This window comes from Macaca mulatta, chromosome 2 (genome assembly GCF_049350105.2).
Source record: "Macaca mulatta isolate MMU2019108-1 chromosome 2, T2T-MMU8v2.0, whole genome shotgun sequence".
Taxonomy (NCBI): domain Eukaryota; kingdom Metazoa; phylum Chordata; class Mammalia; order Primates; family Cercopithecidae; genus Macaca; species Macaca mulatta.
The window spans coordinates 109870189-109895725 of NC_133407.1; the positions used below are offsets into that span (position 1 = coordinate 109870189).

General features: G+C 41.8%; 1 protein-coding gene across 6 annotated transcripts in view; it reads right to left on the reverse strand.

Annotated features, from left to right (window-relative positions):
* Window positions 1–25537, reverse strand: part of LRRC2 (leucine rich repeat containing 2) — an 89813-nt gene that overhangs the window by 38670 nt on the left and 25606 nt on the right. For all 6 annotated transcript variants that reach the window (XR_013413836.1, XM_077992316.1, XM_077992313.1 and 3 more), the window contains exons 3-8: window positions 25306–25513; window positions 19053–19209; window positions 12855–12991; window positions 9500–9645; window positions 6979–7134; window positions 1755–1891 (exon numbers count right to left, since the gene is read on the reverse strand). Coding sequence is in view for 5 of the 6 variants with exons in the window: in XM_077992313.1 (XP_077848439.1) it covers window positions 1755–1891; window positions 6979–7134; window positions 9500–9645; window positions 12855–12991; window positions 19053–19209; window positions 25306–25513 (941 nt within the window). In the remaining variant the exon portion in view is untranslated. The remainder of the gene's footprint in view (window positions 1–1754; window positions 1892–6978; window positions 7135–9499; window positions 9646–12854; window positions 12992–19052; window positions 19210–25305; window positions 25514–25537) is intronic.

Below are 25537 nucleotides of genomic sequence, written 5' to 3' on the forward strand. Positions count from 1 at the left end.
GGTTGTAGGCCCTTATGGGCAGATCAAATCTACTATTTTTTCACTCAGACATTGGTCTGATGGGGAAAGAAGGAAAACAAGGAAGACACCATGATAAAGAAAAGAAAACGAGCAAATTTTTTAAAATTCAGAGCACATGCCTGACCATATCTAGGTTGAACCATCAAAAAGTGGCATTTCTGTAGGACAAAACCAGCTTAATATTAGCAATATCATGTGTTCAATCTAATATACATGAATATATACAGGATAAAGTTATCATTATTATTTAGAAATAAGTAAACAAATTAAAAATCTATCATCCCTAAAGTTAATTTTTAAAAGCAAATTATTTTAAAATAAATTAACTTATTTAAATAAATAATAGCTAATAATATATTATCAATAAAATCAATAATATATTTATTAAATGGTATTTTTTATAATAGATAAATATATTTATTTTATTTAAATTGATTAATTTTAAAAGCAAATTATTATTACTGGCCACATAGATCTAAAACTTAACACCTATTTTCTTTCTTGTAGTTTTACATAATAGCACTACAATATAATTATGAATAAATAAATGAGTAAAATGGAACACTAAAGGTTCTCACAAGAGGAAAACCATACAACACAAAGGTAAATTTTGACAAATAAATGGTTCTGTTATTTCAGTTTCACATTTACAATAGATTTCTACTTTATTTCATATTAGTTCAGCATTCAAAATTAGGGATATCCAAACAGATTAAAAGTAACCATATAGAAATTTTAGTTTAGCTGAAACAATTTTTAATTTGCCCAATAAATGACACTTTTCATCATTTCTGGCTATCTGAATGTGACTAATCGTCTTCAGACATCTACTGATGAGGGAGGGGCATGCCCACGCGTGCCATTTTCTGAGGGTGGCTGAGGGAGCCTGCCCACAGATGCTCATCATCAGAGGCCCAGGGCCAGTGCTGCTTCCTCCCTAAATCCACATGGGGGACATCTCTCTTCCTGCCAGGTCTGCACCTAGCTCATCAAAGAACTGAAAAATTAAGGAATAACTCTCAGGCATGCACACCCAAAAAGGCGGCAGTGATTAGAAGACCAAAGACTGACGTATGCCTTTTTCCTGGGGAGGCTGTCTTGTGATGGAAGGAAGGGCTTAAGGCTTCCAGAACATCATTAGGATCTCTCCACTCCTTTGGAAACAGCCGCCGGAATCTGGCGCTGGGAAAAAACCTTCCCACCCTTTCCTCAGGTACTTGACCCGCCTCGCCCCTCTGTATTCTCACCACCCTATGGAAACCAAAACTAAATGCATCTATGCGCAAATTGGCCATCCTGCACTTCCCTTTTGTGATTTTTATGTAAGTGTTCTTGATTTATATGAGGTAACTTTTTCAAAAGTTGAATTTAAATGGATTTTGAAACGTCATCTTATTTTTCATGTAACTTAGGATACTATTTTGTCAATATCGTTTAGTTAAAAACTCACGTATGGTTAGTAATGCAACCCTCACATTTTAAGCGCACATTTCCCAGCTTCTCTGTCAAACAGTGGATGATTCATCAAGCATTCAAATGGACTAGGACAATTTGATATTTTAAGGAAATGTATCATTTGGAATGTGTTGGAGGGTAAATGGAAAAATAATTTACAAAGTAACGTGCCCCTCAACCCATAAACTTTTTGTCAATTTGACTTCTATTAACAAATGTGTTACACAAGTGAAAGTCTGTACACTCATTTTAAATAATTTTAAATATGAGTAACCCACCTCTTTCTTTAAGGTCTTCAATATAGGCTTTCATAACTTCTTTATCAAAATGTTGGCGATCCCGTTCACTTTCCATTATTTCATCGCCATCTTCACATCGGGCATTATCAATAGGATTGTCCCTAAGGCTTACAAATCTATTCGAGAAAGCATGGAAAGTATCACATTGTCACCTGTGCATTTTAAACTGCAAAATTCCTCACACAAAATAACCTCTGTTATCCCAAGTTCCGGCTTATCTTTAAAAGTCACCATTGACCCCATGATATTAGCATCACCAGTGAAATTCCAGTGTGGAATAATCCAACAGTAATATAGAGCCAGTTTTAAAGTACAGACTGTTCAGAGGCCTGATGGGGAAATGAGAGCTCCCTAGTCACAGGCAGAGAGGACAGGAGGCCATGGAGTGGACACTAACACCTCCTCTCTCAGGCAGATCCTCACAGCTGCATGTCATCCTGCAATGTTTGATGTTACTCCCAGTAAGGGACATCCATCTTTAAAATGATGTGTCCAAATTACAAAGGACTTAAGGAAAATCCCCACAAAATGGGTATTTAAAAGATAGGACATGACTCGGCGCAGTGGCTCACTCCTATAATCCCAGCACTTTGGAAGGCTGAGGCGGGTGGATCACCTGAGGTCAAGAGTTCGAGACCAGCCTAAACAACATGGTGAAACCCCATCTCTACTAAAAATACAAACATTAGCTGGATGTGGTGGCATGTGCCTATAATCCCAGCTACTCAGGAGGCTGAGGCAGGAAAATCGCTTGAACCTGGGAGGCAGAGGTTGAAGTGAGCTAAAATCACACCATGGCACTCTAGCCTGGGCAACAGAGAGAGACTCAATCTCAAAAATAAATAAATAAATAAATAAATAAATAAATAAATAAATAAAAGACAGGACAGGAACAGAGACTCATGCCTATAATCCCAGCATTTTAGGAGGCCAAGGCAGGAGGATATGCTTGAGGCCAGGAGTTGGAGACCAGCCTGGGCAACATAGAGAGACTCCAACTCTACAAGAAATACAAAAGATTAGCTGAGTGTGGTGGCACATGCCTGTAATCCCAGCTACTCGGCAGGCTGAGGCAAGAGGATCGCTTGGTCCCAGGAAGTCAAGGCTCCAGTGAGCTATGACGACACTACTGCACTCTAGCCTGGGCAATGGAATAAGACCCCATCTCTGAAAAAATAAGAGTAAAAATAAATAAAACATGAAATGCTGCTAAAAAAATAAAAGGCACACACACACGCACAAGCTAAAGGGGTGAAACGCAAATGGCATTTGATCTTCTGTCTTCACAATTTTCAAAGATGTATTGATGTGAAAAATGTTATAATTATTTCAATTCAAAACAGTAAATCTCTTAAATAGTTTTTGGTTGCGATTGCAGGCCCTGCTGTCTTGAGGTGTTAGCGTGTTCTCATTGGATTATAGACGAGGGCTGTATATATGGAAGATATGAGCCACGAGTGTTGTATTTTAGTATATATACACACTATATATATATACACATATATATATATATTTCCCACTTCATTTTCCTGTTAATTTTGTTTAATGTCTGAACATAGAGAGAGTTTAAAAGTTGTAATGTTTAATGTAGATAGAACCATTCAACTTTTCCTTTACTTTTTTTTCATTGAGTTAATGTTTATCTTCCTTCCCTATTCAAAAATAAGAAATATACCTACATTTTATCATTCTTAAAATTTTTAATCAAAGTAATCACTGTACATATTTTTAAACCTGCAGAGTGTAATTGTGCTTCTTTGTGAAGCAACAGTCTCTCACCCTCCCCTTAATTACTCTTCAGATCCCAGAAGCAATATTTTTTCATTGGTCTATCACTGTTTTTCCTTAATCTATTTAAAATGCCTTTTACATTAGGACAAATACTTTCATGTCATTCAATCAAGTGGTGGTATTTCTCCCCTTCTTTCCAGTTTCCCAACCTTCACACTTCTAAATTTTTACCATTTTACTTTTTAAACATTTTATTATGAAAATTCTTAAATATTCACAAAAGTAGAAAAAAGTTTATAGTGAACACCCATGTACAATCCTCTAGATTCCATGTTTAACGTTTTACTATACTTGCTTTAACACATATCCGCCCATCTGTCCACACACTTATCCGCCAACTATCCACCCATCTATCCACCCATCCATCCACCCATCCATCTACTCATCTATCCACCCATCTATCCACCCATCCATCTACCCATCCATTCACCCATCCATCCACCCATCCATCCACCCATCCATCTACCCATCCATCTACCCTTCTATCCACCCATCCATCCACCCATCCATCTACCCATCCATCTACCCTTCTATCCACCCATCTATCCATCCATCCATCCAACCATTTGTCCAACCATCCATCCAACCATCTGTCCACCCATCTATCCACCTATCCATCCACCCATCTATTCACACATCTATCCACACATCAGACATCTCATTTTTTTTATGCATCTCAAGGCACCATCACAGACATTGTGTACTTTTACTTTGTTAAGGTCAATACTATACACATTCTGATGTGTAATCACATCTCACTTTTCTTTTGGCTGCAGTTTGACTCTAAAATTGAAAATCAATAAATAATATTTACATTTTTGTGACAACTATCTGGTAAGGCTTGGTAATGCCTTCCTATCTGAGAATGAGACAGCAGAATTTGGCTCGGCCCCTGAGTATGTAGGCAGTGCTGGCCAAGGTACCGGCCCCACTGTGGGTGATCACTCGCTCAGGCATGGAGCTAGCAGGTTCCCAGGGCAATCGCCAAACACAAAACTCTGGGGTCTTTTCTCCAGGGGTACCTTAGAGAACGTCTCAGGCTTTTGGTCTGGGGCCTGGACTGCTGGTACAGAGTGGTCTGCCCATTGTAATTAAGGAGGTGGTTGGGGGGTGCCTGTTGATATAAAACTTTTTCCATTTTTCCTCTTGTTTTAAGCACCATATTTCTGTCTACACCTCCCTGTACCGACATTTCTGGCCACCAAGCATCTTCAGGACAGATTGGCTTGCTCCTCGGCTTGTTCTCCGGGATTTGGTTTGTTTCACCTCACTTTCATCAATGACTGCTATTCTGTCTACTCGAGGTATCTCATAAAAATTTGAGATTTCTCATATTTTACATTTTTTCCTTTCATTTTAGTAGACTCTTTTAAGGGATAAGTGTATAAGTGTTCAAAGGGATCAAGCCATCATCATTAACATGGCATTTCTTATTCTTTTTATAACTTTCTTTTCTTATTTGACTTGTTTCTTGGTCTAGTTTTCTTTCCATATGCTATTTACGCCATATATTTGTGATATTAACTATATATGGCATATATAGCTATGTACTCCAAGATTTCTTATGCTATAAAGTGAAGAACAGGCTTTATCACTAGCCAGTTTCTTCATACCATATGAAATCCCCAGTTGCTTATGAAAATTCCTATATCATGTATTAGCATTGATTTCAGGACTACCTATTCTCTTCCAATAACTCACCTACAAATCATTGCCCAGCATTGCATCATTTTGAGATCACCCCTTCTAAATATGCTGTAATTCTTTTTTTTTTTTTTTTTTTTTTTTCAGATAGGGTCTTGCTCTGTCGTCCAGGCTGCAGTGCAGTGGTGCACAATCATGGCTCACTGCAGCCTCGATCTCCCAAGCTCAAGTGACCCTTGCACGTCAGCCTCTCAGGTAGCTGGGACTACAGGCACATGCCACCACGCCAGGCTGTTTTTTGTTTGTTTGTTTGTTTGTTTGTTTGTTTGTTTGTTTTTGGTGGAGTCTCTCTCTGTCGCCAGGCTGAGTGCAGCAGCACGATCTCAGCTCATTGCAACGTCCACCTCCCGGTTTCAAGCGATTCTCCTGCCTCAGCCTCCTGAGTAGCTGGGATTACAGGTGTCCATCACTGTTGCCAGCTAATTTTTTGTATTTTTAGTAGAGACGGGGTTTCACCATGTTAGTCAGGCTGGTCTTGAACTTCTACAGGTTATTTCTAAGAAATCAGTAAGCTATTAAATTTTTCTGCAAACTTGTATCTATTCTTTTTATTGAAATTTCAATAATTCAAAGAGCTTCCATCTGATTCTCTTAGATTTCTGAGTCCTACAATTATATCATTTGAAATTACTTTAGTTAGGTGACAGGTTTACCCTGACTGCTATGAGACATGAAGCTGCCAAGCCTACTTCCAGGGGCTGGATGTGGAAGGGGCTCTAGAGAGGAATCCTGCTACCCCTCTCACCGGTGGTCCTCTTCTTATTCAAACAATATTCCACACACAGCCAAGCACAGTGGAAGACCTATTTTGGTGGAAGGGGCAGAGTAGGGCATGCATGAGATGTCTTACACCCTGTTTATCTTGTGCTTATACAGATATGAAGTTGGTCTCTTTCTTTGCAGCAGTCAAACCTCTTTGTTTGCCATGCATTTATTGCAAGGACAGGAAGATAAGATTGAACTCTGCTGATAGTAAGCACTTACCACTGAAGAACTAGGAGTCCTGGGGAAATATTCTGGCTAGTGGTTGTGTTAACAGCCTCCTGGTGTTCAAGGCTAATGGGTCTCTGGACAGAGAGAAGGTGGCTCTTACTAAAGCAGCCTCATGTGAAGAATGTGGGGAGGGCCCAAACCGCTGGGGATGGACAAAAATGGTCTCAGGTAGAATTAATGGGGCAACCCCAAAGCTCCAGATTCTGGGAGGATGTGCTGCCAGGGAGCCATCAGCTACCTTGGAGTCATTTCTGGGAAAGGTGGAGCTAGGACTTTTCAATTCCATTTCCATCTCACCCCAGTTGCATGGATGGTTTTTCTTAGTCATGGGTGGTTTATAGGTTCACTTAAGGAAACCTAAAGAAGGGTGAAGCAACCAGGGAGGGTCCTTTCAACATCTGCTGACCCCTCCAGGCCGGCAGCGATGTGAGCACTGAGCGAAAGACCATGGGCCCTGGACATAAGTCCTGCAACACCACCAACCAGCATGCAGCATTTGTGCAGAAATCCTCTGAACCCTATGCCTCTTCCTCGTGTCATATGCCACAAACTCCAAAATCCTGTAAAATGTCACCAGAATTTCTGTGAGTTGGGAACAGGTTCTCAGAGTATGAGAGGCATCTAATCCGGGTCCTGAGACAGCTGCCCAGGCTCCAGTGTTGCTCACTCCTTACCTGTGTCTGAGTGTGTCTGCTGGGATTTCTGGGCTACTCACTTTAAAGGTGTGGACGAGTCACAAAGGGCAGTTGGGAGCTCCACCAAATGGTCCCCACTGACGACTAACAGAGTGAGCTTCTTCAGGTTCAGCATGGAGTAGGGAAGGTAGGTCAACTTGTTTTTATACAAGAGAAAGCTCTGCAGCTCTTCTAGCCTAAGAAGAGGTAAAAACAATCATAACACTGAACTTGGCATCATAGCTAAGAAAACCAATGTGAATTACAAATAAATTCTAATAGGAAGTCCCTACTTTATTTTATCCATGTGACCTTTATGAGAACCAACTTATTCTAAGTTTTGTTCTTGTTGTGTTTTTTGTTTGTTTGTTTGTTTGTTTTTTTGAGACAGGGGCTTATTGTGTTGCCCAGGTTGGAGTGCAGTGGCATAATCTCGGCTCACTGCAGCCTCAACCTCCTGGGCTCAAAAGATCCTCCCACCTCAGCCTCCTGACTACAAGCACATGCCACCATGCCCAGCTAATTATTTTTTGTATTTTTTGTAGAGACAGAGGGTCTTGCCATAGTGCCCAGGCTGGTCTTGAACTCCTGGGCTCAAGCAGTCTGCCTGCCTCAGCCTCGCAAAGTGTTAAGATTACAGGCATGAGCCACTATGCACTGCCTAAGTTTTAAATAACTAAAGTCATGCCAGGTGACATGATTTTTTGTAAGTTTTTACTGACTTAATCACCAGTTGAAGACACAGCTATAGCAGTGGGTTAAGCATACCACACAATACACACTAGGCCATGATGGAGCCTCAAATATCTGTATGTCCCTTCTGAGAGTTGACTGCATTTACAAGGGTTAACAGGGCATGGGAAGGCAATCATACTGGAATGAAAATGAGAATAAACAGATTTTAGCAATGTACTTCCTTTTGTACATCTTTTTTTTTTTTTAATGAGAGAGACAGGGTCTCACTATGTTGCCTAGGCTTGTCTTGAACTCCTGGCTTTAAGTAATCCTCCTTCCTTGGTCTCCCAAAGTGCAAGGATTCCAGGCAAGAGCCACTGTGCCCAGCCTCCTCTTGTATATCTTTAAAGCCCAGTTATTATCCTTCTGTCATCACATTTTCCAACTTTAAAACAGGAAGGCAACTGCAGAGTGAAAAGTAAATCAGCAAAATACGTTTCAAACATGTCTTATTCTGTTTTCCATTTTATTCTAACTCAGTGGCCTCCCCCCGGGAATTTTTCTTTCATTTATTTCCAAAACTTTGGCTTATCACACAGATATTTCATAAAGTTCCCATGTTGCAAACTAAAAGATCCCCTCTTAGTCTCAAAAGCCTGGAAAGCATCAATACATATCACATGTATCAGGAATAAAGAAAAGTCATACAAGATGGCATTCAGGCCGAAGCCACTGCTGGCCTCTGTGTCACCATAGCTTGCTTGTGTTTCTTTATAAAAAAGATTGTAGGCCAGGCATGGTGGCTCATGCCTGTAATCCCAGCACTTTGGGAGGCTGAGGCAGGAGGATCACGCGAGTCCAGGAATTCAAGACCAGCCTGGGTAATATAGCAAGACCTTGTCTCCACAAAAAAATTATTTTAAAAAATTAGCCAGGCGTGATTTAAAAAATTAGCCAGGCCACACATCTGTGGCTCCAGCTACTTGGGAGGCTGAGGTGAGGGAATTGCATGAGCCCAAGCAGTCGAGCCTGCAGTGAGCCATGACTGCACTACTGCACTCCTGCCTGGGCAACTAGCAGGACTCTGTCTCAAAAAACAAAAAAAAATTGTAGATTCCAGGATGCCAGAGATTGTGTTTCATTTACCACTTTAAACCCATCCCATTCTCTAGGCTTGCCATACAGGAGTCTGATAATATTATAAGTGAATGACTGAATCTTACATGATAACTCTTATTTTTAAAAACATGAAATAGCTGCAAGAATCTAATTTGGGCCAGGCACGGTGGCTCATGCCTGCAATCCCAGAACTTTGAGAAGCCAAGGCAGAAGGATTGCTTGCACCCAGGAGTTTGAGACCAGCCTGAGAAACAAAGCAAGACCCTGTCTCAACAAAAAATAAAAATTTTAAAATATGTATATTTTTAATTTGAAAGAATATAATTTGAAAACCTGGCTAAGCATATCAATTTTGTTTGAAAGTTTATGTATAATGAATCAACAAATGAAACTAATAAAATTTGTCCTCATTGCTATTCTAAACATAGAGTGATATGTTTCCATTCTATAATTAATAAATTAACTTCTCCACTTCTGTAGAGTGAAGGAAAGTTAATGGTGCCATTCTATGGAAGACTAAAGCAAATTAAAGTTCATCAAGACAATGAAGAGGTGTTCAAATGCACGTAAACACATACATGTATGATGCAGACTGGAAACTGTCTGATTCTATAATTTCTTTGGAAACTGATTTCCTGGAAACAATAAACTCTGGAAAATTAGTTGATTCCAAAGAACATTCAGGTACTATACATGTTTTAAATGTTAACAGTGTTTGAAGCGTTAGTAACTAATACATACACCTCACCTTAGAATGCAAGTAGCTACCTGTCTATATCTTGAGGCAGGTCGATCAGGTTATTGTTGCTGATATCCAACCACTGCAAATTCGACATCCGCAGGACACAGATCGGGACACTGGAAAACTTGTTTGCTGAGATATCTACAAATGTAACTTGCTTCAAATTACTTAACTAGAAATGAATAACAAAATGTTCTAATTACTTTTATAAGAGTGGGAATAAAGTTCAACCAACAATTTTAAGATTGATATTTCTTTCCCAAAGGCATTTCTATGAATATACGCAAAGCAGATCAATACAGGATGTATTTTGGAGCACCTCGGATGTGTCATTCACTGTGTATGGGTAGGGAAGTTAAGATAAATAATACATTGCAGCTGCCTTCCAGGATTTTATATTGCTAAAAATTATCAGTGCAAGCTGGGCTTGGTTGCTCATGCCTGTAATTCTAGCAGTTTGGGAGGCTGAGGTGGACAGATTGCTTGAGCCCAGAAGTTCAAGACCAGCCTGGACACCATGGCAAAACCCCATCTCTACTGAAAATACAAAAATTAGCCAGATGTGGTGGTGCAACCTGTAATCCCAACTACTTGGGAGGCTGAGTCAGGAGAATCACTTGAACCCGGATAGTGGAGGTTCCAGTGAGCTGAGATTATGCCACTGCACACAAAAAAAGGAAAAAGAAAAGAAAAGAAATATATATATATATAAAATATTAAGCAATAGTTACAACACTGTATTTTTTATTTTTGATATATAGATGTAAATATGTGACAATAAAAATACAAAGGATGAATGTAATGGAGCTATATTGGGGCAAAAGTTTTTATATTTTACCAGAATTAAGTTATTACTAAGCTGCAGTAGATTGTGTTAAATTAAGAAGAATATTGTAATCTCTAGAATAAGCACACACAAAAATAAAAACAAAAAATAGTTTTTAAAAATCAACAGAAGAAAAAAAATGGTATACTAATGAGTCAAAAGACACAGATTGTTAGTCGGGTTTTACCAAAAAATCCAACTATATGCTGGCTATAGGAAACACAACTTAGAATCAAAGATACAAATAAGTTAAAAGTAAAAAAGATGGAAATAGATATATATATATAATGTGTATTAGTTTATTCTCACACTGCTAATAAAGATATAAACAATACCAGGTAATTTATAAAGTAAAGAGGTTTAATGGATTCATAGTTCCACATGGCTGGGGAGGCCTCACAATCGTGGTGGAAGGCAAAGGAGAAGCGAAGGCACGTCTTACGTGGCAGCAGGCAAAAAGAGAGGTTATGCAGAGGAACTCCCATTTATAAAGCCACCAGATCTCATGAGACTTATTCTCATGAGAACAGCACAAGAAAGACCTGCTCCCATGATTCAATTACCTCCCACCAGGTCCTTCCCACGACGTGTGGGAATTATGGGAGCTGCAATTCAAGATGAGATTTGGGTGGGGACACAGCCAAACCATATCACCATATCATCATGTAAAACATAACTATAAGAGAGATAGAGTGACTATATTAATATCAGACAAATTATATTTAAGAAACAATATTGTTAGGAATAAAGAAGGACATTTCATAATAATAAAAGGGTCAATAGCAGGAGTTCCCCTGACATAGGTCAGGAAGATGCAAGAATCATAAATGTATACGCAACTAACAACTAAAATATATGAAGTAAAAACTGATGGAATTAAAAGGACAAAGAGACAATTCAACAATTATAGTTAGAGTTGTTTTGTTTTGTTTTTTTTTTTTTTTTTGAGATGGAGTTTCACTCTGTCGTCCAGTCTGGAGTGCAGTGGAGAGACCTCAGCTCACTGCAGCCTCTATCTCCCATGTTGCCTAGTCTTGGGAGTGGGAATGGGGATTCATATCAAAGGTGCAAGAGATAATTGGGGGTAGTGGGGAGGAGTGATGGAAATGGCCTAAATTTGAATCTGTACACTTGTAATGGGTGAGTTGTATGGTATGTAGATTACACTTCAATGAAGGAGGAAAAGGTAGAAGAAGGGACAGAGAAGCAAACAGGGAGGCTGTTGCCCCAGTCCAGATGACAGACAACACTGTCTTGACCAGTGTGGCAGTGGGAAGGTGATGAAAATGGTTACACAGAATATATTCTGGAGGGCATGCTCAACAGGATTTATTTATGGATTGGATAGGGCACATGGGAGAAGAGAGGTTAAGGATGACTTAATTTACTTCCAGCCTTAACATCTGTGTGGAGATTGAGCCATTGCCTGAACTGGAAAAGACTGGGGTATGAGTGGATCTGTGCAGGAAGCCATGACCCCTGGCTGTGCACCCTCACCAGGACACCTGCTGGGCATCTCCCAGGGTAGAATGGGTGCTAACAGCTTAGAAGCAGCCACTTCCTCCTATACCCTGAAGCATTCAGGAAAGGCAAATAATGCCCCTTCTAGGATGGCAATCGGTGTCCAGTGCCTTGTCACCAGCAATCACCATTTATAGCCCATTCATTACCAGTAGCATTGCGAGATCCTTCTCTCACTCCAGCATGAGATGCTTATTGAGTTTAATTTGGCATTAAAAATTGTCCACTTTTATGTGCTCCACTTTATCAGAAATGATTTAAAATCATTTTTCTATGAATACAGACCAAAAGAAACTAATGAATATTTTTAAATTAGTGGATTTCTTAAATCCTATCTGTAGGACTACTTTAGTCATCTACAAGTTTTGCTATGAGTATATAAAAAAATTTTACCCCTTTTATTTTCAATTTTACCGTTTTGGATAAATAAATTAGGATCTGCATTAGAGACAACAGGCATCATATATTACAAGCATCAACAAGCATTAAATAAAAATTTATTGTGTGAAATTTTGCCTGGTTTTCCTTTGATAGCATTTCTGAACTTAAATTCGGGTTCTGACCTAGTATAAAATGTTTTTAAAGGACAGGTGCAGTGGCCCACGCCTATAATTCCAGCACTCTGGGAGGCCGAGGCAGGTGGATCACTTGAGGTCAGGAGTTAGAGACCAGCCTGGCCAACATAGCGAAACCCCATCTCTACTAAAAATACAAAAATTAGCCAGATGTGGTGGTGTGCACCTATAGTCCCAGCTACTCAGGAGGCTGAGGCAGAAGAATTGCTTGAACCCAGGAGGCGAAACCTGCAGTGAGCCGAGATCGCACCACAGCACTCCAGCCTGGGTGACAGAGCAAGACTCCATCTCAAAAAAAAAAAAGTTTTTAAAGACCAGTATATGGTGATTGAAATGTCAGGAAAAGGTGATGTAATAAAGATAGATTTCATATGTTAAAACTTCTTGCCATATTATAGACCATTCTATGTCATAAACCAAATAAAAGTAAATCGTAGTGCAGAAATGTTTATCTCTTACTTCAAAGGGCAGCTCCATTAATTCTAGATTTCCAGAACAATCCAGTCTGTCTAGATTTTCACAATCTCCCAATTCTGGAGGAATGCTCTTCAGATGGTTGAAACTCACATTGAGTTCTTTCAGGTTCTTTAAACAACCTGTCAGCAGAAAAAGTTAACATCCGTTGAACAGGTCATTTAAGGCCTTTTAAGAACAAAAAACAAAACTAAGAAGTAAACAGCTCTGTAAATAATGATGGGGAAGGAACTAAACATAATTTAGCATTTGGGTTTGGGGGAGTGTATCTGATGAACATTATCTTGTAGCATCATGAACCCGAGGTTCTGAAATCAGTTTTTCAGTGTGATAAGGGTCCAATATTACAGAATCTAAAACAAAACTTTCAAGGCTCATGCCTTCAGTGTGTCATATTTTTAAATAACTGATTTGTCTATTCTTTCTTGAAATGCCCAGGGATCTTTCCAACTGAAATGAAAGCTGCCTACCTACTCTCTGCTCTCCCAAGCCCTCAGACCTAATTTCCAGTAAGGGGAAGATATTGCAACTGGAGCACAGTGAATTGTATAGAGGCTCCTTGTTTCTAGAGCCCAAAGAGCAGCTTAAGGAATTACCATATCCTACAATATTTGAGTAAAAATGTTTAAATACAGATGCTCCCTAACTTATGATGGAGTTACACCTCAATAAGCCCATCATACGTTGAAAATATCATAAGTCAAAAATGCATTTAATACACCTAACCTATCAAACATTGTAGCTTCACCTAGACTACCTTAAATGTGCTCAGAACACTTACATTAGCCTACAGTTGGGCAAAATCATCCAACATAAAGCCTGTTTTATAATAAAGTGTTGAATATCTCCTGTAATAAATTGAATGCTGCACCGAAAATGAAAAGCAGAATGTTTGTATGGGTACTCACAGTTCGTTCCTTCCTTCCTTCCTTCCTTCCTTCCTTCCTTCCTGCTTCCCTCCCTCCCTCCCTCTCTCTTTTCTTTCTTTTCTCTTTCTTTCTTTCTTTCTTTTTCTTTCTTTTCTTTTTTCTTTCTTTCCTTCCTTCTTTTTTTCTCTTTCTTGCCCTTCCTTTCTTCCTTCCTTCTTTTCTTTTTTTTAAATTTTTTTTCTTTGTTTGTTTTACTTTAAGTTCTGGGATACATGTGCAGAATGTTCAGGTTTCTTACATAAGTATACATGCGCCATGGTGGTTGGCTGCACCTATCAACCCATCATCTAGGTTTTAAGCCCCACATGCATTAGGTATTTGTTCTAATGTTCTCCCTCCCCTTTCCCCCCCAGCCCCCAACAGGCCTGGTGTGTGACGTTCCCTCCCTGTGTCCATGTGTTCTCATTGTTCAACTCCCACTATGAGTGAGAATATGCAGTGTTTGGTTTTCTGTTCCGGTGTCCGTTTGCTGAGAATGATGGCTTCCAGCTTCATCCATGTCCCTGCAAAGGACACAAACTCCTTTTTTGTGGCTGCAGAGTATTCCATGGTGTATGTGTGCCACATTTGCTTTATGCAGTCTGTCATTGATGGGCATTTGGTTTGGTTCCAAGTCTTTACTATTGTAAATAGTGCTGCTCTTTTGTTGTTTTCTTTCTTTTCTTTTCTTTTCTTTTCTTTTCTTTTCTCTTTCTTTCTTTCTTTCTTTCTAGCAGCTGCACCCTTCTAGGAACAAAGTGCAGTTTCTACCGAATGCACATTGCTTTCACACCATCAAATAGCTGAAAAACCTTACATCTAACCATTGTAAATTGCGGATTATCTGTAATTCCAATAATTAGTTATTTTAAATCCATATAATGATAATTTCTTGGGAGTTTCACAAGGAAGTTAAGAGCACCACTCATTGTCATTCTTAATTCCTTGATGTCAAATGTCAAAAATAATTGCTCTAATAATGAGAAAAAGAATACCCTGTCTAGTAATCACACCTCCCTAACTCCTCCCCTCCATCAGCCCTCAATAGATCTATAAGACAACACGATAAGAGATCAAACCCCACCTCCTTTACAAAATTCAGCTGCTCAACATAAAAGAGCTAAAAATCCTTTGTTCATTCCCAAGTTCCTCACTATGCTTGAGCATCAGATCCTGCAGCTGAGTGTTTCTTCATTTATCCCTAGTTTGTTAGGAGCTATATCTGCTCCTCTAGGAGAGAAACATGCCCTGAATTAATGTATTTTCATTTCTTTTCGTTTTGCCCCACATGTGAAAACTGATTTATTCTAGATGCCCTCAATACTTACCTTTGGTAAAAAAAGGATTTTCTCAAAATACTCCATGTTAATGACACAAAGAGTATCAAGAAGCAAGTACTAGAAGAAAATTAGGGTGACAACCTTACCCAAATCATTCTAAGAACACTTTCCTCTTTATTATTGTGTTCTTTTCTTAAGAATTTCCTCTATAATGATGGAAAATTGTGATACTCACATGTCATAAGAATTTCCAAACTGGAGATATGATATATGTCTCAGTCATGTGAGAAGGGAGTGGTCTGTTTTTGCCTAAGCTATGGATGTATTTAGATAAATTATATTCCATTGACTTGAAATAGACTGAAAATTATAAGTTGGATAAAATACATATATGACTTAAATCTGGTATAGAGTGTTAAAGCCTCTGAGATTTATTGTCCCCCTCCCTCCCATAGGTTAACTCACAAAAAAATTCAACTAGAGAATTTTAGAGGTGGCAGATGTTTTAAAGATCATTCTGACCCTTATCCTACAAATGAGGATAATTAAGATTTTAAAAATTAAAATATGTGCTCAAGTTACTCGAAGTTAGATAACAGCTGTGTCTTCAAAATCTTAGGTCAGTCTTCAATTCACTAAGTTTCATTTTAAAATATTTTGGGAACAAGTGAAATAAATCATGTCGTAATCATCACTCAGCTACCGGGGAGAATGGGAAAGGTTTAGATGTTCTGATACTGAAAGATAACATTAACATAAAGATGATGCTAATAATAGTAATAATAATAATAATGGCTAGTGAATGCCAGGGATTCACCTACTCTAAATGCTTTCTATGTATTACCTATTTAATCCTCACAACAAGCCTGTGAAGTAGGTACTATTGTTATCCCCATTTTACAGATGAGAAAACTGAAAACCAGTAAATGACTTGTTCAGGGTGACCTTCCAGTAGGTCGAAGACCCAGGCAGCCTGATCCTGGAGTCCACCTCCGCCTTCATGGTGTGGTCGGGGGAAACATGTGAGGCACAGACTGAAGAACACAGTGTAAGCCCATGTGTGTAAGTATATTTAACATGCATGGTTACGTGTCTGTTTATAAATAGACAGCTACAACGTAGGTCTGTAGAACGGCATGAGTGCATGTACAATGTGAATACCCAGGAAACTTAGTGCTTACTGAGAGGCTTGATTTTACATTTTACACATTTCTAAAATGTTTGAATAGTTTTCCCTGCACATGAATGAGGTCTATCGGGATGCCATCATGTCTCCAACAGGACTCGAGTGTTTGGAATAATCACTTGAATAATCACTTGGAATAACAAGTATGTACCCAATATGTTGGTGTTTATTGCCTTATCTAATCCTCACAACAACTAAATGACAGCAACAACTATTATCCCCACTTCATAGATGAAGAAACTGAAGAGCAAAGAGATTAAGTATAGTGCCCCAATCCCACATTGGTCTCCCACGGATACCCCTCACCCACCAATCTCTTCTCCTCCCCTGAGTGTGCAAGGATCACATCCTCACTCCCTCACCAGTGGTCTCAACCATGGCTGCACATGGGAATCATGTAGAGAGTTTGTTAAATGCTGATTCCTGGCCCTGCACCCAGAGATTCCTATGGAATTGTTCTGCAGTGGGTCTTGGGCATTTAGATTTTTAAGGCTCTTTGGGGGATTCTAAAGTGTAGCCAAGGTGAAAACCACTGCTCAAATCAAACTGGCTCACAAGGAAAGAATGAATATTACATTGGTGTAGTGTGGGAAGTTAAAAAAGAACAGGTATTAATCTGGCTGGCAATAAATTCAAGGAAGACATTTCAAGAGATGAACAAAGATACATATTAAGTGGAGGACCTCTGATGACATTTCAGACAACTGTAAGCATGACTCATCCCATGGTGATAATCTGACGTCCCCCCTCTTTTGATGGCTCCATGCTTAGTACCCCATCTATCTTGCTGCCAACCACTGGATTCCCAAGCCCAGCTGGCAGGATAACAAGGATCCTTGAGTCTAGGTCAACCACTGTGGCTTCTCAAATGTATAAGGACAGAATCTTTCTACTTGAAAAGGGTGGAGTTTTATTTGTTTGTTTGTTTGGTTGTTTGTTTGTTTGTTTTGAGACAGGGTCTCACCCTGTCACCCAGGCTGGAGTGCAGCGGTGCCATCACCAGTCACTGAAGCCTGAACCTCCTGGGCTCAAGCGATCCCACAGGCACGTGCCATCATGCCTGGCTAATTTTTTACTTTTTGTAGAGATGGGATTTCACCATGTTGCCCGGGCTGGTCTCAAACTCCTAGACTCAAGTGATCTGCCCGCCTTTGCCTCCCGAAGTGCTGGGATTCCAGGCATGAGCCAATGCCTCCAGCCTAAAAAGAGTTTTTAAAAGTAACTCAGTCCTCAGAAACTCTATCCAGTTATTTAAATATACTATGAGCTTGCCCAAAATCTGGCTTCTAGCCCAGGCTCTGAAGAAGTTCCTTAGTGTAATATGTAAATGATAATGATTCAGTCAGCTAACATCAGAGGGTCTCTCCAATTTGCAAAATAAAGGGGCAGGAGGTAAATGACCCCTACATGTCAAAAATGGTACTTTTCAGTCATAAAAATTCTAAGGTCCTTTCTACCTTTCCAGAAACTAGGCAAGGAAACAGAAGTACTTGTCCTTGTTGGATCTAGAACTTGATTTTACCCTGCTTAGACGCTAATAAGTTTTGCCTATTCCTGTTTCATGGATACTGGCAGAAGACACGAGGCTCCTGTTCCAAGACAGCATACTGATGTCAGTTGCCCTTACAGCTAAGTCTACCAAGTGTGACGCAGATGGCCCAGTTAGATGCACATATACATCACGGCTGAGAACCCCAAGCTTGGGGAACCCACTGCTTTTACAGCAAGTGGTTAGCAAGGCTGCTCTTTGCCCGGGAGCAGGTGTCACCTCATCCCTCAAGGTTATTATGTGCATAAACATCCCCAAGATTGGCCTGGGTAAGAGGGTGATCAGAGCCTTGTAGTCTTGACACAGCCAGCAAGATGTGTACGAACACCAGAGACCCCACAAGCCACCTGTCCCACAGGGTCTTGGCTTTTGGTAAATTTTCACATAACTATGATTAACCACTGGTCCCAGGGCACATGTGTAAGAATGGAGCTCTGTGCAGCCCCAGACCTTCACTCCTTCCACCCCAGGAGAAAGAGAAGCAATAATGATCACTGTCATTTTCATTTTAAGATAACACAACTGAATAATGACAGAATTGTAAAATTTTGATCCATCAAAAAGACATCAGGCTGGTTACGGTGGCTCACACCTGTAAGCCCAACACTTTAGGAGGCCGAGGCAGGCAGATCACCTGAGGTCAGGAGTTTGAGACCAGCCTGGCTAACATGGTGAAAGCCCTTCTCTACTAAAAAAAATACAAAATCAGCTGGGCATGGTGGCACATGACTCTAATCCTAGCTGCTTGGGAGGCTGAGGCAGAAGAATCGCTTGAACCAGGGAGGCAGAGATTGCAGTGAGCCAAGATTGTGCCATTGCACTCCAGCCTGGGCAACAAGAGCGAAACTCTGTCTCAAGAAAAAAAAAAAAAGACACATCATAAGCTAAACTAGATTTATCAATGGAGTAATATATAGGAATAATACATTTATAATAAGCATATTGCATGTTTATAGGTTTAAAACTAAAAGAAAATAAACACAGAGCTCCTAAACAAAGTATTGCTCACTCATGAAACTTCTGGTTTCTGAGCAATTGGCAAGTGTCCTATGTGCTGAGTTATACAGGCGAGATGCCGACCTCACCGCCCAAAGGGATGCTGCAAACAAGCAGCTCTGGGGAGCCTCGAAACAGCCCTGCCCAGCCACTTCCTGGGGCAGCAGGAGAGGAAAAACGGTGTCTGCACAGTGTCTGTTACCTGCCCAACAGCTGCCTACTTAACACACCAGAGGCCGGAAGACCCCTGCTAAGTTGACATACCGATTTCTGCTGGAAGATATGAGATTTGGTTTTTCGGCAGATCCAGAATTCTCATTGCTTGAAATAACTCAATATATGTAGGAATGATTTGAATCAGGGTATTGCTTATGTGCCATTCTTTCAGGTGTGTCTGCTCCTTCAATGAATCTGGGAGCTCCTAAAACAGAAAGAATAACATCAGTCAGAACTAGCTCCTCCATGTGCACAAAGCCGTGTAAAACCAAGCATTTATTTTAAAACAGGGAAAGAGAAAGCAGACATGAGAGCATGAAGCGTAACCACCAGCACTCTGGCCATTTCAAAAAGAAACCAAAGATACCGCAGTTGCCGTCAACTTCACAACCGTATATTAGCCCCATTTCAAAACTGCCGTGAATTCATGATGTTATTAAAATTAAATCCTAGTGAACACAACCAACCAGACTCACACTTGGAGCCACAATATGTATTATTTATTTGCAACATACCAATTTAACATCCCCTAAGTTCTGTCTATACATTCGATTTCAAAATTTGTGCTTCGTTTCCCTTTCTCTGTAGTGGCTTTTAGAAATACTTGATAAACCTCTAATATTTGCTGCACCACATTTCCAAATATTCTTAAGAGTCTATGAAAGGGAAAGAGCATGAGAAACAGTCAGCTGGGACACCTGAGTTCCGGCCGAGGCCCCGCCATTTTCCAGTCGCGCCACCTCCCTGGGTCTCCACTGCTGAAATGACATTGATGAACTCAGTGTCCAAGGCCTCCCCTAGCTCAAGTGTTCTGGGATAAAACTGTAAAGGTGTCAAGCAAGAAGCGTTTAAAGATGTTAGGGAGGCTATTTGTCCAGCTGAAGAAATCTAATTCACAGAGAGTTACCGAGCCCTCATTGCAGGCGAGGGGTGCTCAGCACTGAGGGGTGGGGCAAAGATGAGACACACAGGTCCCCTGACCTCAGAAGCTGGCCACAACGCACCATCAGCAAAGTGGCTGGAGCACAGGGTGGAGGTGGGATGAGGTGTGGAAAACTCCATGGCAGCTAAAGGGGAGGTGGAGGGAGTAATGGAGTCCATAGCCATCCTTCCTTTTTGTACTTGGTACTTGTAATGTGCTTTACAACCATTGCCATCCTGCGTGTGGGTTAAGCTGTTAACTTGCAAAAGTGCTTTCACTCTAGCACTGTCTCATGCAACAGTACCATAAGATAGGCAAAGTGGGCTGGGCATGGTGGCTCACGCCTGTAATCCCAGCACTTTGGGAGGCCGAGGCAGGTGAATCACCTGCAGTCAAGAGTTCGAGACCAGCCTGGCCAACATGGTGAAACCCCATCTCTACTAAAAATACAAAAATTAGCTGGGTGTGGTGGCGTGCACTTGTAATCCCAGCTACTTGGGAGGCTGAGGCAGAAGAATCGCTTGAACCCAGGAGGAGAAGGTTGCAGTGAGCCAAAATAGCACCACTGCACTCCAGCCTGGGCAACACAGTGAGACTCCATCTTAAAAAAAAAAAAATTGATAGGCAAAGTGAGCCCCTTTGGAAAAGGAAAGCTGAAACCCCAAAGACATTTAAGTGAATCACTTACAGTAAGGATCCCCTACTGAATTTGCAGAGCCTAGTGCAAAATGAAAATGTGGGCACCTTATTAAAAATTAAGAAGTTCAAGATGGTAAGCACACAGCATTAAACCAAGCATAGGGCCCTGTGCCACTGCTTCTGCAGCCAACTACCTAGGTACCACCCGCCCCCTTCACGTGGCCCTGGCAAACTGTCCCGACACCACTTGATCTGAATGGAACCCACACCATGCCAGAGGGTTGCCTCCTGGAACTGAGACAAAATGAGTTGGGTCATCAGGGAGCTGACCACAGGCTCATAATCACAATCTCTTCATTGAAACTTCAACGTGCTAACTGCCTCATAAATAACCTATCTCATTCCACTCTTTCAATTATGGCACACATGAAAGATTATTACATTTCTAAAATTATGTTCATGACTATTTTTAACAAGAAAGATATTAAGATAGGCCGGGCACGGTGGCTCACGGCTATAATCCCAGCACTTTGGGAGGCTGAGGTGGGCGGATCACGAGGTCAGGAGATCGAGACCATCCTGGCTAACACAGTGAAATCCCATCTCTACTAAAAATACAAAAAATTAGCCGGGCGAGGTGGCGGGCGCCTATAGTCCCAGCTACTCGGGAGGCTGAAGCAGGAGAATGGTGTGAACTCGGGACGCGGAGCTTGAAGTGAGCCGAGAAGACGCCGCTGCACTCCAGCCTGGGCGACAGAGCGAGACTCCATCTCAAACGAAAAAGAAAAGAAAGAAAGAAAGAAAAATATTAAGATATCATGTTAAATAGAAATGAAAAGAATCGAGTAAAAATGACAGATTGAATGTATGCATATACTTTTGCTCTCCTCCAAAATTCCATTAAAGACAACAGTATAGGAACTTTTTAGGTGCCATAAACCTTGTAGAAGGGCAAAGAGAAAAGGAAAGGAGACATCAGCTGTGAAATGTGGATAACCAGACAGCTAGAAGATGGTAACCTGGCTTCCCAGAGCTGCTCAATCTTAGACCAGCAGCAGAAACAACTGAGATACAACCGGGGCTTCTCACCAGAAGCCACCAGAGAGTTGGTAGTAGAAGAGCCTGGTATCCCTGGAAGTGAGAGCTGAAGGCAGGGCCCAAAGAAAGAGATCAGGTTCAAAGTCTGAGGACCAGAACCTTGACCCCCATCCATGCCACCTGGCGATTACAGTGAGGCTTATTCACTGGAGGAGGTTCAACAAAGTCCCTGAACTGGGGTACCTCAGGCACCGCTGAGGCAGGGGAGGTGGCAATCAGATGATGAGTGACGAATGCTGAGATTCTGTCTGTCCCAGGAACTGACAAGATCCTTCCCTGTATACTCTCATAGCTCCAGACAAATCACAAATGTGCATTCATGAACATTCATGAATAATCATGAATAGAAGAGGGGAGGCACCAGTGAGATGGGGACTTTACAGCAACGTCTTCAAAAGCGAAGTGTGCCCGACACACACTCAGAGTTTCTGGTCAGCTTGTTAGTGCTCTGGACAACCCAGTGTCTCCAGACCTCCAAGAAAAGTCCCAACATGCAAGATAAAGACACACACCCTGGCCGGGCGCAGTGGCTCAGGCTTGTAATCCCAGCACTTTAGGAGGCTGAGGTGGGTGGATCACGAGGTCAGGAGATCGAGACCATCCTGGCTAACACGGTGAAATCCCATCTCTACTAAAAATACAGAAAATTAGCCGGACAAGGTGGCGGGTGCCTATAGTCCCAGCTACTCAGGAGGCTGAGGCAGGAGAATGGCATGAACCCAGGAGGCGGAGCTTGCAGTGAGCCGAGAAGACGCCGCTACACTCCAGCCTGGCCGACACAGCAAGACTCCGCCTCAAAAAAAAAAAAAAAAAAAAGACACACCCTAAAAGAAAAAGGAAGCTCTGAAACAAGAAAACATCCCCATCCCCACAAAAAAACTATCCAGCACTTTGGGAGGCTAAGGCAAGACAATCACTTGAGCCCCGGAGTTCAAGACCAGCCTGGACAACAAAGTGAGACTCCATCTTTAAAATAAAAAATTTAAATTAGCTGAGTGTGGTGGCATGCACCTGTTGGTTCCAGCTACAGAGAAGGCTAAGGTGGAAGGATCGCTTGAGTTCAGGAGATAGAGGCTACAGTGAGCCATGCTCATGCCACTGCACTCCAGATGGAGTGACTAAGCAAGGCTCTGTCTCAAAAAACAAACAAAAAATAAAAGAGGAAAAGAAAAAAAAAAAAGATTGATCCCAAGATAGCTAAGAAAAGCAGAAAAGCCATTACCCTGCAAAATAAAAACAGAACAACATTTTAAAAGCTAAGATTAAGAGATATCTGTAAAAGTGGAAAAATAAAGCCACTTCACAGAATTCATCCCTTTGAAAAAACAAACAGCAAACAGCTCTGGGAAATTAAACATGTGGTAGTAAAAATGACAAATCCTATTGAAGGGTTGGAAAATAAAATTCAGGACCTCCCCTAAAAGAGCAGGGTCTGGGGTCTGAGAGCTTCTGGCTCAAAACAGGAGCCCCAGCCCCCAGCCCAACCTGGCCACACAGCCTCAGCCAGCCCTAAGGGCCCTAGCAGATCTCTCTCTACCTAGTCCCTAAGGCCCCAGAAGCTCCACAGCCCATTCCTTCCCTCCTGACCTCTTGCAGGGGCCAGGCAGGCTGCCAGGTGTGACTTTAGAGGCCACAACTCCCTCACTGCCACAGAGACTCTAAGAGGTTGCAAAATCCCTTAACACACACAGCTTTTCACTCCTTAGTCAGAGGTGAGGCCGAAGCACCAGCTCTCTGGGGGAGGAAAACGGTAACTGAAATTCACTCTAATGAATATGTGGGCCCAGAGTCTTCCTGGACTCTCCCGTACTCAGTCACAACAGAGTACAGCTTAGGGGATGGAGTATGGGGAGGACGCCATCCACCTGGTTCACAATGGGGGTCTCTCCGAGCCTGCTAAATCCTAACCATCTTCCCATTCCCCTTACCATACCAGGCACATTAAACACACTTTACAGGCCAGACGCAGTGGCTCATGCCTGTAATCCCAGCACTTTGGGAGGCCGAGGCGGGCGGATCACGAGGTCAGGAGAGTGAGACCATCCTGGTTCACACAGTGAAACTCCGTCTCTACTAAAAAATACAAAAATTTAGCCAGATGTGGTGGCGGGTGCCTATGGTCCCAGCTACTTGGGAGGCTGAGGCAAGTGAATGGTGTGAACCCCGGGAGGTGGAGCTTGCAGTGAGCCGAGATCACACCACTGCACTCCAGCCTGGGTGACAGAGAGAGACTCCATCTCAAAATAATAATAATAATAAATAAATAAATAAATAAATAAATACACTTTACAATGATTTTCAAAAGATAGATTGTGAAACATGAGGGCTCATGGCAGGTTCTCCATGAGGGTAAGTGGCTTACCCAGGATCATGTTTACCGGCCAACAATATTTAATTAACAACCCAGACATGCCTCCCTTCGTGCCTCGGAATAGGCAGCTCATTACCTACTGATCTCAATGATGGGGATGCAAGGGAAAGAACAGCAAAGAGGTTTACAGCAATAAACTGTCGCGTTTTTGGAGAACTGCATACTTCACAGAATATTCATGCACTTCATCCTCTCAATAGCCCTCAGATACGGTCAGGTCAAGCATTAGCAGCATTTTGCTGAGAAGAATGATAAAAACCCATAAAAGTGATATGCATTTTTATCAAATGATAAAAACCACCTCGGATCACATGGCTAATAAAAGACAGCCCCAGGTCATGCCAAATATTTAGTCTCTCTACCGAGTCCTTTTAGTCCCAAAATGGCAGGGTAATAGGCTCAAGCTCAGGAATTCAAGACCAGCCTGGGCAACCTGGCAAAACCCCTCCTCTAGAAAAAAAATAACAAAGCCCAGGCAAAGTGACTCTTGCCTGTAATCCCAGCACTTTGGGAGGCCGAGGCAGGCAGATCACCTGAGGTCAGGAGTTCGAGACCAGCCTGGCCAACATGGTGAAATCCCGTCTCTACTAAAAATACAAAAATTAGCCAGGCGTGGTGGTGCGCACCTGTAGTCCCAGCGACTCGGGAAACTGAGATCTCGCCACTGTACTCCAGCCTGGGTGACAGAGCAAGACTCTTGAACAAAAAAAAAAAAAAAGACACAAAATGGCAGGATAGAAAGAGATGGAGGGAGGGTCCTAGGGAACTCTGTCCCAATGAAATGGGCAATAGCCCAAGTTATTATGGGGCCTGAGGAAAGAAAGATGGAATTGTCTTTGCCCTGGCCTCAGAATCTCAGGACAGGAAAACCAGAAAAAGGATCTGCAGAATTCCTTTGCTGCCCTACGGCACTTTGGCAAGTAAGTAATTGCCCACTGCCAGGGTGTTAGATGAATGAAAGGCGCTGTCACTTAAATTAATGTTTTCTAAAGGCAAAGAATTATGTTAAGAGACTGGGGCAGGGGACAGGAGAGGAATGCATCCTGAAAGATTGTGCTGTCCAGGAGCGGGCACAGGCATCCCAGCTGCTCAGCCACAGAGGTATCCAAGTGGGTCCCATCACTGCTTCCAGGACTGCGCTGCGTTTCCCTGAGGAAGGGACAGAAGAACCGCCTCTAAAGGCAAAAGCATTCATTCATTCATCCTTGGGCTCAGGCAAGCAGCAGTCATCGACCACAGCACTGCATTGGGCGAGAACTGCCTCAACTCACCGTCCAGTGCTCCCCAGAAAGTTCGAACACAAACGCACTGCTCCGTTTGCCTCTGTCCTTGGGAAGTGAACTCTGCCTTGTGAGAGCGTTCCTTTCAATCTTGTCCAGAAGCCGCACGCTGGTGTCTATGAAGCCATTCTTGCAGTACGCAGCCTGGGGGATGCCCTTCCTCCTGCATTCGGCCACAAAGTTCCACTCCTCCTTTATCCTAAAACAGGCAGCAGGGGTCACA